Source organism: Scyliorhinus torazame, chromosome 4 (genome assembly GCF_047496885.1).
Source record: "Scyliorhinus torazame isolate Kashiwa2021f chromosome 4, sScyTor2.1, whole genome shotgun sequence".
In the NCBI taxonomy this organism is placed as follows: Eukaryota; Metazoa; Chordata; class Chondrichthyes; order Carcharhiniformes; family Scyliorhinidae; genus Scyliorhinus; species Scyliorhinus torazame.
The window spans coordinates 16,764,702-16,780,069 of record NC_092710.1 but is presented as its reverse complement, the minus strand read 5'-3'; the positions used below and the strand labels follow the sequence as shown (position 1 = coordinate 16,780,069).

Here is a 15,368-nt window from a genome sequence, read left to right as displayed (position 1 = left end):
AGAGCTCGATGCTGACACTGGGTATAAAGTGGGGGACACACTGTCAGGGTAATGTAGAGGGAGCTCTACACTGTATCTAACCCGTGCTGTACCTGTCCTGGGAGAGCTCGATGCTGACACTGGGTATAAAGTGGGGGACACACTGTCAGGGTAATGTAGAGGGAGCTCTACACTGTATCTAACCCGTGCTGTACCTGTCCTGGGAGAGCGCGATGCTGACACTGGGTATAAAGTGGGGGGGACACTGTCAGGGTAATGTAGAGGGAGCTCTACACTGTATCTAACCGTGCTGTACCTGTCCTGGGAGACCTCGATGCTGACAGTGGGTATAAAGTGGGGGGGACACTGTCAGGGTAATGTAGAGGGAGCTCTACACTGTATCTAACCCGCGCTGTACCTGTCCTGGGAGAGCGCGATGCTGACACTGGGTATAAAGTGGGGGGGACACTGTCACGGTAATGTAGAGGGAGCTCTACACTGTATCTAACCCGTGCTGTACCTGTCCTGGGAGAGCTCGATGCTGACACTGGGTATAAAGTGGGGACACACTGTCAGGGTAATGTAGAGGGAGCTCTACACTGTATCTAACCCGTGCTGTGCCTGTCCTGGGAGCTCGATGCTGACACTGGGTATAAAGTGGGGGGGGACACTGTCAGGGTAATGTAGAGGGAGCTCTACACTGTATCTAACCCGTGCTGTACCTGTCCTGGGAGAGCTCGATGCTGACACTGGGTATAAAGTGGGGGGGACACTGTCAGGGTAATGTAGAGGGAGCTCTACACTGTATCTAACCCGTGCTGTACCTGTCCTGGGAGAGCTCGATGCTGACACTGGGTATAAAGTGGGGGACACACTGTCAGGGTAATGTAGAGGGAGCTCTACACTGTATCTAACCCGTTCTGTACCTGTCCTGGGAGAGCTCGATGCTGACACTGGGTATAAAGTGGGAGGCACACTGTCAGGGTAATGTAGAGGGAGCTCTACACTGTATCTAACCCGTGCTGTACCTGTCCTGGGAGAGCTCGATGCTGACACAGTAGAGGGAGCTCTACACTGTATCTAACCCGTGCTGTACCTGTCCTGGGAGAGCTCGATGCTGACACTGGGTATAAAGTGGGACACACACTGTCAGGGTAATGTAGAGGGAGCTCTACACTGTATCTAACCCGTGCTGTACCTGTCCTGGGAGAGCTCGATGCTGACACTGGGTATAAAGTGGGGGACACACTGTCAGGGTAATGTAGAGGGAGCTCTACACAGTATCTAACCCGTGCTGTACCTGTCCTGGGAGAGCTCGATGCTGACACTGGGTATAAAGTGGGGGACACACTGTCAGGGTAATGTAGAGGGAGCTCTACACTGTATCTAACCCGTGCTGTACCTGTCCTGGGAGAGCTCGATGCTGACACTGGGTATAAAGTGGGGGACACACTGTCAGGGTAATGTAGAGGGAGCTCTACACTGTATCTAACCCGTGCTGTCCCTGTCCTGGGAGAGCTCGATGCTGACACTGGGTATAAAGTGGGGAACACACTGTCAGGGTAATGTAGAGGGAGCTCTACACTGTATCTAACCCGTGCTGTACCTGTCCTGGGAGAGCTCGATGCTGACACTGGGTATAAAGTGGGGGGGGACACTGTCAGGGTAATGTAGAGGGAGCTCTACACTGTATCTAACCCGTGCTGTACCTGTCCTGGGAGAGCTCGATGCTGACACTGGGTATAAAGTGGGGGGACACACTGTCAGGGTAATGTAGAGGGAGCTCTACACTGTATCTAACCCGCGCTGTACCTGTCCTGGGAGAGCGCGATGCTGACACTGGGTATAAAGTGGGGGACACCACTGTCAGGGTAATGTAGACGGAGCTCTACACTGTATCTAACCCGTGCTGTACCTGTCCTGGGAGCTCGATGCTGACACTGGGTATAAAGTGGGTGACACACTGTCAGGGTAATGTAGAGGGAGCTCTACACTGTATCTAACCCGTGCTGTACCTGTCCTGGGAGAGCGCGATGCTGACACTGGGTATAAAGTGGGGGACACACTGTCAGGGTAATGTAGAGGGAGCTCTACACTGTATCTAACGGGTGCTGTACCTGTCCTGGGAGAGCTCGATGCTGACACTGGGTATAAAGTGAGGGGGACACTGTCAGGGTAATGTAGAGGGAGCTCTCCACTGTATCTAACAGGATGCCCAGTTGCTGGGGAGTCCATTGGAATTACTGACAAGAATTACCCGAAAGACGTGCTGTTGGGTGAATTGGACATTCTGAATTCTCCCTCTGCGTACCCGAACAGGCGCCGGAATGTGGCAACTAGGGGCTTTTCACAGTAACCTCATTGCCGTGTTAATGGAAGCCTACTTGTGACACTAATAAAGATTATTATTAACCAGTTGAGTAGAGGAGGCAGTGACAGCAGCCCAGGATTCACCAAGAGGTTACAGAGGAAAGCCTTGCAGCAGGAACAGTGGGAATAGGGCAGCCAGGGGGCAACGTCACAGCACACTCACCTCTCGAGAACCAGTCCTCTGATAAGCAGCGAGAAAGGGCGACAGGAGACTCGGACAGTGAGAGAGCGAGCAACAGATGGCGATGGACACACACACACACAGAGAAAGGGCGACAGGAGACTCGGACAGTGAGAGAGCGAGCAACAGATGGCGATGGACACACACACACACACACGCGAGGGAGGGGCGGGACAGACGGGACGAGGATTAGGGAGGGGGGGGCGAGGTTAGGGAGGGGGGGCGAGGTTTAGGGAGGGGGGCGAGGTTTAGGGAGGGGGGGCGAGGTTTAGGGAGGGGGGCGAGGTTAGGAGGGGGGGCGAGGTTTAGGGAGGGGGGCGAGGATAGGGGCAAGATTAGGGGGGCGAGGATTAGGCGAGATAGGAGGGGGGGCGAGGATTAGGGAGGGGGGCGAGGATTAGGGAGGGGGGCGAGATTAGGGAGGGGGCGAGGATTAGGGAGGGGGGCGAGGATTAGGGAGGGGGGGCGAGGATTAGGAGGGGGCGAGGATTAGGGAGGGGGGGGCGAGGATTAGGGAGGGGGGGCGAGGATTAGGGAGGGGGGCGAGGATTAGGGAGGGGGGCGAGGATTAGGGAGGGGGGCGAGGATTAGGGAGGGGGCGAGGATTAGGGAGGGGGGCGAGGATTAGGGAGGGGGGCGAGGATTAGGGAGGGGGGCGAGGATTAGGGAGGGGGGCGAGGATTAGGGAGGGGGGCGAGGATTAGGGAGGGGGGCGAGGATTAGGGAGTGGGGGCGAGGATTAGGGAGGGGGGCGAGGTATTAGGGAGGGGGCGAGGATTAGGGAGGGGGCGAGATTATGGAGGGGGGCGAGGATTAGGGAGGGGGGCGAGGATTAGGGAGGGGGGCGAGGATTAGGGAGGGGGCGAGGATTAGGGAGGGGGGCGAGGATTAGGGAGGGGGGCGAGGATTAGGGAGGGGGCGAGGATTAGGGAGGGGGGCGAGGATTAGGGAGGGGGGCGAGGATTAGGGAGGGGGGCGAGGATTAGGGAGGGGGCGAGGATTAGGGAGGGGGCGAGGATTAGGGAGGGGGCGAGGATTAGGGAGGGGGGCGAGGATTAGGGAGGGGGGCGAGGATTAGGGAGGGGGGCGAGGATTAGGGAGGGGGGCGAGGATTAGGGAGGGGGGCGAGGATTAGAGGGAGGGGGGCGAGGATTAGGGAGGGGGGGCGAGGATTAGGGAGGGGGGCGAGGATTAGGAGGGGGGCGAGGATTAGGGAGGGGGGCGAGGATTAGGGAGGGGGGGCGAGGATTAGGGAGGGGGGCGAGGATTAGGAGGGGCGAGGATTAGGGAGGGGGGCGAGGATTAGGGAGGGGGGCGAGGATTAGGGAGGGGGGCGAGGATTAGGGAGGGGGCGAGGATTTAGGGAGGGGGGCGAGGATTAGGGAGGGGGGCGAGGATTAGGGAGGGGGCGAGGATTAGGGAGGGGGGCGGGATTAGGGGGGGCGAGGATAGGGGGGGCGAGGATTAGGGGGGGCGAGGATTAGGGGGGCGAGGATTAGGGGGGGCGAGGATTAGGGGGGCGAGGATTAGGGGGGGCGAGGATTAGGGGGGGGCGAGGATTAGGGGGGGCGAGATTAGGGGGGCGAGGATTAGGGGGGGCGAGGATTAGGGGGGCGAGGATTAGGGGGGCGAGGATTAGGGGGGCGAGGATTAGGGGGGCGAGATTAGGGGGGCGAGGATTAGGGGGGGCAGAGGATTAGGGGGGCGAGGATTAGGGGGGTGAGGATTAGGGGGGGCGAGGATTAGGGGGCGAGGATTAGGGGGGGCGAGGATTAGGGGGCGAGGATTAGGGGGGGCGAGGATTAGGGGGGCGAGGATTAGGGGGGGCGAGGATTAGGGGGGGGGCGAGGATTAGGGGGGGCGAGGATTAGGGGGGGCGAGGATTAGGGGGGGCGAGGATTAGGGGGGGCGAGGATTAGGGGGGGGCGAGGATTAGGGGGGGCGAGGATTAGGGGGGGCGAGGATTAGGGGGGCGAGGATTAGGGGGGGCGAGGATTAGGGGGGGCGAGGATTAGGGGGGCGAGGATTAGGGGGGGCGAGGATTAGGGGGGGCGAGGATTAGGGGGGGCGAGGATTAGGGGGGGCGAGGATTAGGGGGGGCGAGGATTAGGGGGGGCGAGGATTAGGGGGGGCGAGGATTAGGGGGGGCGAGGATTAGAGAGAGGCGCAGAGAGGGGATGGGGCAGACGGAGAGGGGGTGGGAGAGGATGGGGCGGAAAGAGAGGGAGCGAGGGAGGGAGTAACGGAGAGCATGAGGGGCAGAGAGAGAGAGAGAGAGAGAGGGAAAAAAATTAACAAGTCATTAGCCCAGTAGCAGGAGCAGAGTGGGAGGCCCAATCCTTTCAGGTCAGATCGAGAGCTAAATGAGGCCTTGCGGACGGCAGGATCCTGCGCCTGGAGCGAGACCGGACAAGAGGCCGAAGCGGAAACCCTTCGACCCTGGTTCCTTCGCCAATCAGTCGGCGGGCAGACGGCTCAGTGTGGTGCGGCCTGCTCCTCCCCAGCCTCTGGTCGCTCCGCTCTGCCGCGATTTCACCTCCCAACTCTGCGTTTCTCCAATATTAAATCAAATCATTCGATCTGCATGCGTCATGCGTGTGCCTCGAGGGAACAGCTTGTTAAACGAGGTGCCAAACGAGCCATGGGCAGCGGTTCAAAGCTTGGAGCGGGCACCAACGGCCACCTTTAAGCCAACGCGACGCATGTATTAAGCCCGACATCAGAAAGGACCGACGAGACAGCTTAACCGCGCGCCTCCCCCTCCTCCCATAGCCCCCCCCCTCCCCTCCCTCGCCCCCACCTAAAGCACACTCCCCCCCCCCCCCCACCCTCCTCTCCCGCCACACCAGTAAGGCAGTGGACTGTCCTAGTCCACCCCTCTGAACCCCCAATTCTCCCGTCGAAAACACTCCCTCTCTGTCCCCCCCTCCCCCCCCCGCCGGCGGCTCAGCACTGCTGCCCCACAGCTCCAGGGACCCGGGTTCGATTCCCGGCCTTGGGTCACTGTCCGTGCGGAGTCTGCACATTCTACCCCCCCCCCCCACTCCGTGGTGTGCGTGGGCACTTCAAAAGACGCGCGGGTTAGGTGAAGGGGTTTTGGCATCGGGCTTGGGAGTGAACTGGGTTCAGATGCTCTCTCTCTCTCTCTCTCTCTCTCTCTCTCTCTCTCGGAGGGTCAGTGCAGGCCCGACGGGCCGGACGACCTCCTCCTGCACGGCAGGGGCTCCGGTTCCCATCGAAACCCACTCTCGTCTCTCTCAGTAGACGGGGTCAGTCATTCGAGGCGCAGACTGGAAAATCAATAGTAGCAGGAGGAGGGCCAATCGGCCCCTCGAGTTGGCTCCACCATTCACCATCCTGGCTGATCTGATGTGGCCTCAGCTCCACTTTGCTGCCTGTCCCCCCCCCCCCCCCCCCCCGTCACCCTCGACCCCCTCGCCGACTGACATGGCCTGACTCGGGCCTTGAATATATTGGGTGGGCCGCAGCCTCCGCCGCTCTCGGAGCGAGAGATTCCCACAGACTAACGAGCCTCCGAGAGAGGAAATTCCTCTGAACCCCCGAGTGCGGCCCCGACCTGCTCAATCTTCCCTCATTCCCTCCAGGAGTAAGGAGTGTGAGACAGGGCCCGGGACGCTCGGGAGGGTGCAGGGCCCGGGACGCTCGGGAGGGTGCAGGGCCCGGGACGCTCGGGAGGGTGTAGGCTCCGGTCTGTACAGGCACAGCACCCAACATCAAAACTCCGCCCACACCCCCTCGACGCGAGGAGACGCCTCTTCGCTCCGAGGGTGGGTGGGGTTTGGAATCCCCCCCCCCCCCACTCCCCCAGCTAACCCCAGGTGGTGCATGCTGACATTCGCCCCCGGGCCCCCGCCATGCTGACATTCGCCCCCGGGTCCCCGCCATTACCTTTGCCCTTCTTGCCGCCAAAGCAGCTGGCTTTGTGTTGGGCGGTGCCCGAGGTGCCAGCCTGGTTGGTCGCTGCCTCCTGGAAGCGGGCTGCGTCCGGGATCTCCCTGTGCACCTGGAACGAGAGGTTGCGGAGGAGGCAGACGCAGTTCTCCACCAGCTGCAACACAAACGCACAAACGGTGATGAGGAAGCGTTGGGACACGCCCGCCTTCCCCCCGACGGTGCCCCGCCCGCCTTCCCCCTGACGGTGCCCCGCCCGCCTTTCCCCCCGACGGTGCCCCGCCCGCCTTCACCCCCCGACGGTGCCCCGCCCGCCTTCACCCCCCCGACGGTGCCCCGCCCGCCTTCACCCCCCCGACGGTGCCCCGCCCGCCTCCCCCCGACGGTGCCCCGCCCGCCTCCCCCCGACGGTGTCCTGCCCCGCCCGCCTTCCCCCCGACGGTGCCCCGCCCGCCTCCCCCCCGACGGTGCCCCGCCCGCCTTCCCCCCTGACGGTGCCCCGCCCGCCTTCCCCCCCGACGGTGCCCCGCCCGCCTTCACCCCCGACGGTGCCCCGCCCGCCTTCACCCCCGACGGTGCCCCGCCCGCCTTCACCCCCGACGGTGCCCCGCCCGCCTCCCCCCCCGACGGTGCCCCGCCCGCCTTCCCCCCCGACGGTGCAGCGCCCGCCTTCACCCACCCGACGGTGCCGCGCCCGCCTTCACCCACCCGACGGTGCAGCGCCCGCCTTCACCCACCCGACGGTGCAGCGCCCGCCTTCACCCACCCGACGGTGCCCCGCCCGCCTTCACCCCCGACGGTGCCCCGCCCGCCTTCACCCCCGACGGTGCCCCGCCCGCCTTCACCCCCGACGGTGCCCCGCCCGCCTTCACCCCCGACGGTGCAGCGCCCGCCTTCCCACCCGACGGTGCAGCGCCCGCCTTCACCCCCCCGACGGTGCCGCGCCCGCCTTCACCCCCGACGGTGCCCCGCCAGCTTTCACCCCCCGACGGTGCCCCGCCTGCTTTCACCCCCCGACGGTGCCCCGCCCGCCTTCACCCCCCCCGACGGTGCCCCGCCCGCCTTCACCCCCCCCGACGGTGCCGCGCCCGCCCTCCCCCGCAGACGGTGCGTCGCTCCCCCCGCAGACGGTGCGTCCCTCCCCCGCAGACGGTGCGTCCCTCCCCCGCAGACGGTGCGTCCCTCCCCCGCAGACGGTGCGTCCCTCCCCCGCAGACGGTGCGTCCCTCCCCCGCAGACGGTGCGTCCCTCCCCCGCAGACGGTGCGTCCCTCCCCCGCAGACGGTGCGTCCCTCCCCCGCAGACGGTGCGTCCCTCCCCCGCAGACGGTGCGTCCCTCCCCCGCAGACGGTGCGTCCCTCCCCCGCAGACGGTGCGTCGCTCCCCCGCAGACGGTGCGTCCCTCCCCCGCAGACGGTGCGTCCCTCCCCCGCAGACGGTGCGTCCCTCCCCCGCAGACGGTGCGTCCCTCCCCCGCAGACGGTGCGTCCCTCCCCCACAGACGGTGCGTCCCTCCCCCACAGACGGTGCGTCCCTCCCCCACAGACGGTGCGTCGCTCGCTCCCCCGCAGACGGTGCGTCCCTCCCCCGCAGACGGTGCGTCCCTCCCCCACAGACGGTGCGTCCCTCCCCCACAGACGCGTGGCCCTCCCCCAGTTTAACCCTTTCACCCCATGGCACTCTGACCTTGCTGTCCACGTCCTTCTGGTTTATTTCCGCTTGGACGATGTGCATGAGCGAATCCACCAATCCGCCGCACTCCCGCAGCTTCTGCCGAGATTCCTGCTTTTCCGAACTGACGTTCCTGCGTTCAGCACAGGGAACACCAGTCAAACCCAGGACAACGGGACAGCGGTCACTCCCCAGGACAACGTGGACACCGGTCACTCCCCAGGACAACGTGGACACCGGTCACTCCCCAGGACAACGGGACAGCGGTCACTCCCCAGGACAACGGGACAGCGGTCACTCCCCAGGACAACGTGGACACCGGTCACTCCCCAGGACAACGGGACAGCGGTCACTCCCCAGGACAACGTGGACACCGGTCACTCCCCAGGACAACGTGGACACCGGTCACTCCCCAGGACAACGGGACAGCGGTCACTCCCCAGGACAACGTGGACACCGGTCACTCCCCAGGACAACGGGACAGCGGTCACTCCCCAGGACAACGGGACAGCGGTCACTCCCCAGGACAACGGGACAGCGGTCACTCCCCAGGACAACGGTCACTCCCCAGGACAACGGGACACCGGTCACTCCCCAGGACAACGGACACCGGTCACTCCCCAGGACAACGGACACCGGTCACTCCCCAGGACAACGGACACCGGTCACTCCCCAGGACAACGGTCACTCCCCAGGACAACGTGGACACCGGTCACTCCCCAGGACAACGTGGACACCGGTCACTCCCCAGGACGTGGACAACGGTCACTCCCCAGGACAACGGGACAGTGGTCACTCCCCAGGACAACGGGACACCGGTCACTCCCCAGGACAACGGGACACCGGTCACTCCCCAGGACAACGGGACACCAGTCAATCCCAGGACAATGGACACCGGTCACTCCCCAGGACAACGGGACATCGGTCACTTCCCAGGACAACGGGACATCGGTCACTCCCCAGGACAACGTGGACACCGGTTACTCCCCAGGACAACGTGGACACCAGTCACTCCCCAGGACAACGGGACACCGGTCACTCCCCAGGACAACGTGGACACCGGTCACTCCCCAGGACAACGTGGACACCGGACTCCCCAGGACAACGGGACACCGGTCACTCCCCAGGACAACGGGACACCGGTCACTCCCCAGGACAACGTGGACACCGGTCACTCCCCAGGACAACGGGACATCGGTCACTCCCCAGGACAACGGGACACCGGTCACTCCCCAGGACAACGTGGACACCGGACTCCCCAGGACAACGGGACACCGGTCACTCCCCAGGACAACGGGACATCGGTCACTCCCCAGGACAACGGGACATCGGTCACTCCCCAGGACAACGGGACACCGGTCACTCCCCAGGACAACGTGGACACCGGTCACTCCCCAGGACAACTTGGACACCGGTCACTCCCCAGGACAACGGGACATCGGTCACTCCCCAGGACAACGTGGACACCGGTCACTCCCCAGGACAACGGGACACCGGTCACTCCCCAGGACAACGGGACATCGGTCACTACCCAGGACGCGGACACCGGTCACTCCCCAGGACAACGTGGACACCGGTCACTCCCCAGGACAACGGGACACCGGTCACTCCCCAGGACAACGGGACACCGGTCACTCCCCAGGACAACGGGACACCGGTCACTCCCCAGGACAACGGGACACCGGTCACTCCCCAGGACAACGGGACATCGGTCTCTACCCAGGACAACGGGACACCGGTCACTCCCCAGGACAACGGGACACCGGTCACTCCCCAGGACAACGGGACACCGGTCACTCCCCAGGACAACGGGACATCGGTCACTACCCAGGACAACGGGACAGCGGTCACTCCCCAGGACAACGTGGACACCGGTCACTCCCCAGGACAACGTGGACACCGGTCACTCCCCAGGACAACGTGGACACCGGTCACTCCCCAGGACAACGTGGACACCGGTCACTCCCCAGGACAACGTGGACACCGGTCACTCCCCAGGACAACGGACAACGGTCACTCCCCAGGACTACGTGGACACCGGTCACTCCCCCGGACAACGTGGACACCGGTCACTCCCCAGGACAACGGGACACCGGTCGCTCCCCAGGACAACGGGACACCGGTCACTCCCCAGGACAACGTGGACACCGGTCGCTCCCCAGGACAATGGGACACCGGTCACTCCCCAGGACAACGTGGACACCGGTCACTCCCCAGGACAACGGGACAGCGGTCACTCCCCAGGACAACGGGACACCGGTCACTCCCCAGGACAACGTGGACACCGGACTCCCCAGGACAACGGACACCGGTCACTCCCCAGGACAACGGGACACCGGTCACTCCCCAGGACAACGTGGACACCGGACTCCCCAGGACAACGTGGACACCGGTCACTCCCCAGGACAACGGGACATCGGTCACTTACCAGGACAACGGGACACCGGTCACTCCCCAGGACAACGGGACACCGGTCACTCCCCAGGACAACGTGGACACCGGACTCCCCAGGACAACGGACACCGGTCACTCCCCAGGACAACGGGACACCGGTCACTCCCCAGGACAACGTGGACACCGGTCACTCCCCAGGACAACGTGGACACCGGTCACTCCCCAGGACAACGGGACATCGGTCACTCCCCAGGGCAACGGACACCGGTCACTCCCCAGGACAACGTGGACACCGGTCACTCCCCAGGACAACGGGACACCGGTCACTCCCCAGGACAACGGGACATCGGTCATTCCCCAGGACGCGGACACCGGTCACTCCCCAGGACAACGTGGACACCGGTCACTCCCCAGGACAACGGGACACCGGTCACTCCCCAGGACAACGGACACCGGTCACTCCCCAGGACAACGGACACCGGTCACTCCCCAGGACAATGTGGACACCGGTCACTCCCCAGGACAACGGGACACCGGTCACTCCCCAGGACAACGGGACATCGGTCACTCCCCAGGACGCGGACACCGGTCACTCCCCAGGACAACGTGGACACCGGTCACTCCCCAGGACAACGGACAACGGTCACTCCCCAGGACTACGTGGACACCGGTCACTCCCCAGGACAACGGACACCGGTCACTCCCCAGGACAACGGGACATCGGTCACTTCCCAGGACAATGGGACATCGGTCGCTCCCCAGGACGCGGACACTGGTCATTCCCCAGGACAACGTGGACACCGGTCACTCCCCAGGACAACGGGACACCGGTCACTCCCCAGGGCAACGTGGACACCGGTCACTCCCCAGGACAACGGGACACCGGTCACTCCCCAGGACAACGGGACACCGGTCACTCCCCAGGACAACGGGACAGCGGTCACTTCCCAGGACAACGGGACACCGGTCACTCCCCAGGACAACGGGACACCGGTCACTCCCCAGGACAACGTGGACACCGGTCACTCCCCAGGACAACGTGGACACCGGTCACTCCCCAGGACAACGGACACCGGTCACTCCCCAGGACAACGGGACACCGGTCACTCCCCAGGACAACGGGACACCGGTCACTCCCCAGGACAATGGACACCGGACTCCCCAGGACAACGGGACATCGGTCACTTCCCAGGACAACGGGACACCGGTCACTCCCCAGGACAACGTGGACACCGGTCACTCCACAGGACAACGGGACACCGGTCGCTCCCCAGGACAACGGGACACCGGTCACTCCCCAGGACAACGGGACACCGGTCACTCCCCAGGACAACGGGACACCAGTCGCTCCCCAGGACAACGGGACACCGGTCACTCCCCAGGACAACGGGACACCGGTCACTCCCCAGGACAACGTGGACACCGGTCACTCCCCAGGACAACGTGGACACCGGTCACTCCCCAGGACAACGGGACATCGGTCACTCCCCAGGGCAACGGACACCGGTCACTCCCCAGGACAACGTGGACACCGGTCACTCCCCAGGACAATGGGACACCGGTCACTCCCCAGGACAACGGGACATCGGTCACTCCCCAGGACAACGGGACAGCGGTCACTCCCCAGGACAACGGGACATCGGTCACTCCCCAGGACGCGGACACCGGTCACTCCCCAGGACAACGTGGACACCGGTCACTCCCCAGGACAACGTGGACACCGGTCACTCCCCAGGACAACGGACAACGGTCACTCCCCAGGACAACGTGGACACCGGACTCCCCAGGACAACGGTCACTCCCCAGGACAACGGGACATCGGTCACTCCCCAGGACAACGGGACACCGGTCATTCCCCAGGACAACGGGACATCGGTCACTTCCCAGGACAACGGGACATCGGTCACTCCCCAGGACAACGTTGACACCGGTTACTCCCCAGGACAACATGGACACCGGTCACTCCCCAGGACAACGTGGACACCGGTCACTCCCCAGGACAACGGGACACCGGTCGCTCCCCAGGACAATGGGACATCGGTCACTCTCCAGGACAACGGGACATCGGTCACTCCCCAGGACGCGGACACCGGTCATTCCCCAGGACAACGGGACACCGGTCACTCCCCAGGGCAACGTGGACACCGGTCACTCCCCAGGGCAACGTGGACACCGGACTCCCCAGGACAACGTGGACAACGGTCACTCCCCAGGACAACGGGACATCGGTCACTCCCCAGGACAACGGGACACCGGTCACTCCCCAGGACAACATTGACACCGGTTACTCCCCAGGACAACGTGGACACCGGTCACTTCCCAGGACAACGGGACATCGGTCACTCCCCAGGACAACGTTGACACCGGTTACTCCCCAGGACAACGTGGACACCGGTCATTCCCCAGGACAACGGGACATCGGTCACTCCCCAGGGCAACGGACACCGGTCACTCCCCAGGACAACATGGACACCGGTCACTTCCCAGGACAACGGGACATCGGTCACTCCCCAGGACAACGTTGACACCGGTTACTCCCCAGGACAACGTGGACACCGGTCACTCCCCAGGACAACGTGGACACCGGTTACTCCCCAGGACAACGTGGACAACGGTCACTCCCCAGGACAACGGGACAGTGGTCACTCCCCAGGACAACGGACACCGGTCACTCCCCAGGACAACGGGACATCGGTCACTCCCCAGGACAACGGGACACCGGTCACTCCCCAGGACAACGGGACATCGGTCACTCCCCAGGACGCGGACACCGGTCACTCAACAAGGACAACGTGGACACCGGTCACTCCCCAGGACAACGGACAACGGTCACTCCCCAGGACTACGTGGACACCGGTCACTCCCCAGGACAACGGGACACCGGTCACTCCCCAGGACAACGGGACATCGGTCACTCCCCAGGACGCGGACACCGGTCACTCCCCAGGACAACGGTCACTCCCCAGGACAACGGGACATCGGTCACTCCCCAGGACGCGGACACCGGTCACTCCCCAGGACATCGGTCACTCCCCAGGACAACGGGACATCGGTCACTCCCCAGGACAACGTGGACACCGGTCACTCCCCAGGACAACGGGACACCGGTCACTCCCCAGGACAACGTGGACACCGGTCACTCCCCAGGACAACGTGGACACCGGTCACTCCCCAGGACAAGGGGACATCGGCCACTCCCCAGGGCAACGGACACCGGTCACTCCCCAGGGCAACGGACACCGGTCACTCCCCAGGACAACGGGACATCGGTCACTCCCCAGGACGCGGACACCGGTCACTCCCCAGGACAACGTGGACACCGGTCACTCCCCAGGACAACGGACAACGGTCACTCCCCAGGACTACGTGGACACCGGTCACTCCCCAGGACAACGTGGACACCGGTCACTCCCCAGGACAACGGGACATCGGTCACTCCCCAGGACAACGGGACACCGGTCACTTCCCAGGACAACGTGGACACCGGTCACTCCCCAGGACAACGGGACACCGGTCACTCCCCAGGACAACGGACACCGGTCACTCCCCAGGACAACGTGGACACCGGTCACTTCCCAGGACAACGGGACATCGGTCACTCCCCAGGACAACGTTGACACCGGTCACTCCCCAGGACAACGGGACACCGGTCACTCCCCAGGGCAACGTGGACACCGGTCACTCCCCAGGACAACGGACACCGGTCACTCCCCAGGACAACGGGACACCGGTCACTCCCCAGGACAACGGGACACCGGTCACTCCCCAGGACAACGGGACACCAGTCAATCCCAGGACAATGGACACCGGTCACTCCCCAGGACAACGGGACATCGGTCACTCCCCAGGACAACGGACACCGGTCACTCCCCAGGACAACGGACACCGGTCACTCCCCAGGACAACGGGACACCGGTCGCTCCCCAGGACAATGGGACATCGGTCACTCCCCAGGACGCGGACACCGGCCATTCCCCAGGACAACGGACACCGGTCACTCCCCAGGAAAACGGACACCGGTCACTCTCCAGGACAACGTGGACACCAGTCACTCCCCAGGACAACGGACAGCGGTCACTCCCCAGGACAACGTGGACACCGGTCACTCCCCAGGACAACGTGGACACCAGTCACTCCCCAGGACAACGGGACATCGGTCACTCCCCAGGACAACGTGGACACCGGTCACTCCCCAGGACAACGTGGACACCAGTCACTCCCCAGGACAACGGACAGCGGTCACTCCCCAGGACAATGTGGACACCGGTCACTCCCCAGGACAACGGGACAGCGGTCACTCCCCAGGACAACGGGACAGCGGTCACTCCCCAGGACAACGGGACACCGGTCACTCCCCAGGACAACGTGGACACCGGTCACTTCCCAGGACAACGGGACACCGGTCACTCCCCAGGACAACGGGACATCGGTCACTCCCCAGGACAACGTGGACACCGGTCACTCCCCAGGACAACGTGGACACCGGTCACTTCCCAGGACAACGGTCACTCCCCAGGACAACGTGGACACCGGTCACTTCCCAGGACAACGTGGACACCGGTCACTTCCCAGGACAACGGGACACCGGTCACTCCCCAGGACAATGGGACACCGGTCACTCCCCAGGACGCGGACACCGGTCACTCCCCAGGACAACGTGGACACCGGTCACTCCCCAGGACAACGTGGACACCGGTCACTCCCCAGGACAACGGGACATCGGTCACTCCCCAGGACAACGGTCACTCCCCAGGACAACGGACAGTGGTCACTCCCCAGGACAATGGGACATCGGTCACTTCCCAGGACAACGTGGACACCGGTCACTTCCCAGGACAACGGGACACCGGTCACTTCCCAG

General features: G+C 64.1%; 1 protein-coding gene across 1 annotated transcript in view; it reads right to left on the bottom strand.

Moving 5' to 3' along the window:
- Positions 1-2,101: 2,101 nt before the first annotated feature.
- Positions 2,102-15,368, bottom strand: part of LOC140410134 (catenin delta-1-like) — an 84,001-nt gene continuing 70,734 nt past the window's right edge. The window contains 3 exon segments of the mRNA XM_072498086.1: positions 2,102-2,530; positions 6,440-6,599; positions 8,129-8,246. Coding sequence (XP_072354187.1) covers positions 2,430-2,530; positions 6,440-6,599; positions 8,129-8,246 — 379 coding nt within the window. The 3' untranslated portion in view covers positions 2,102-2,429.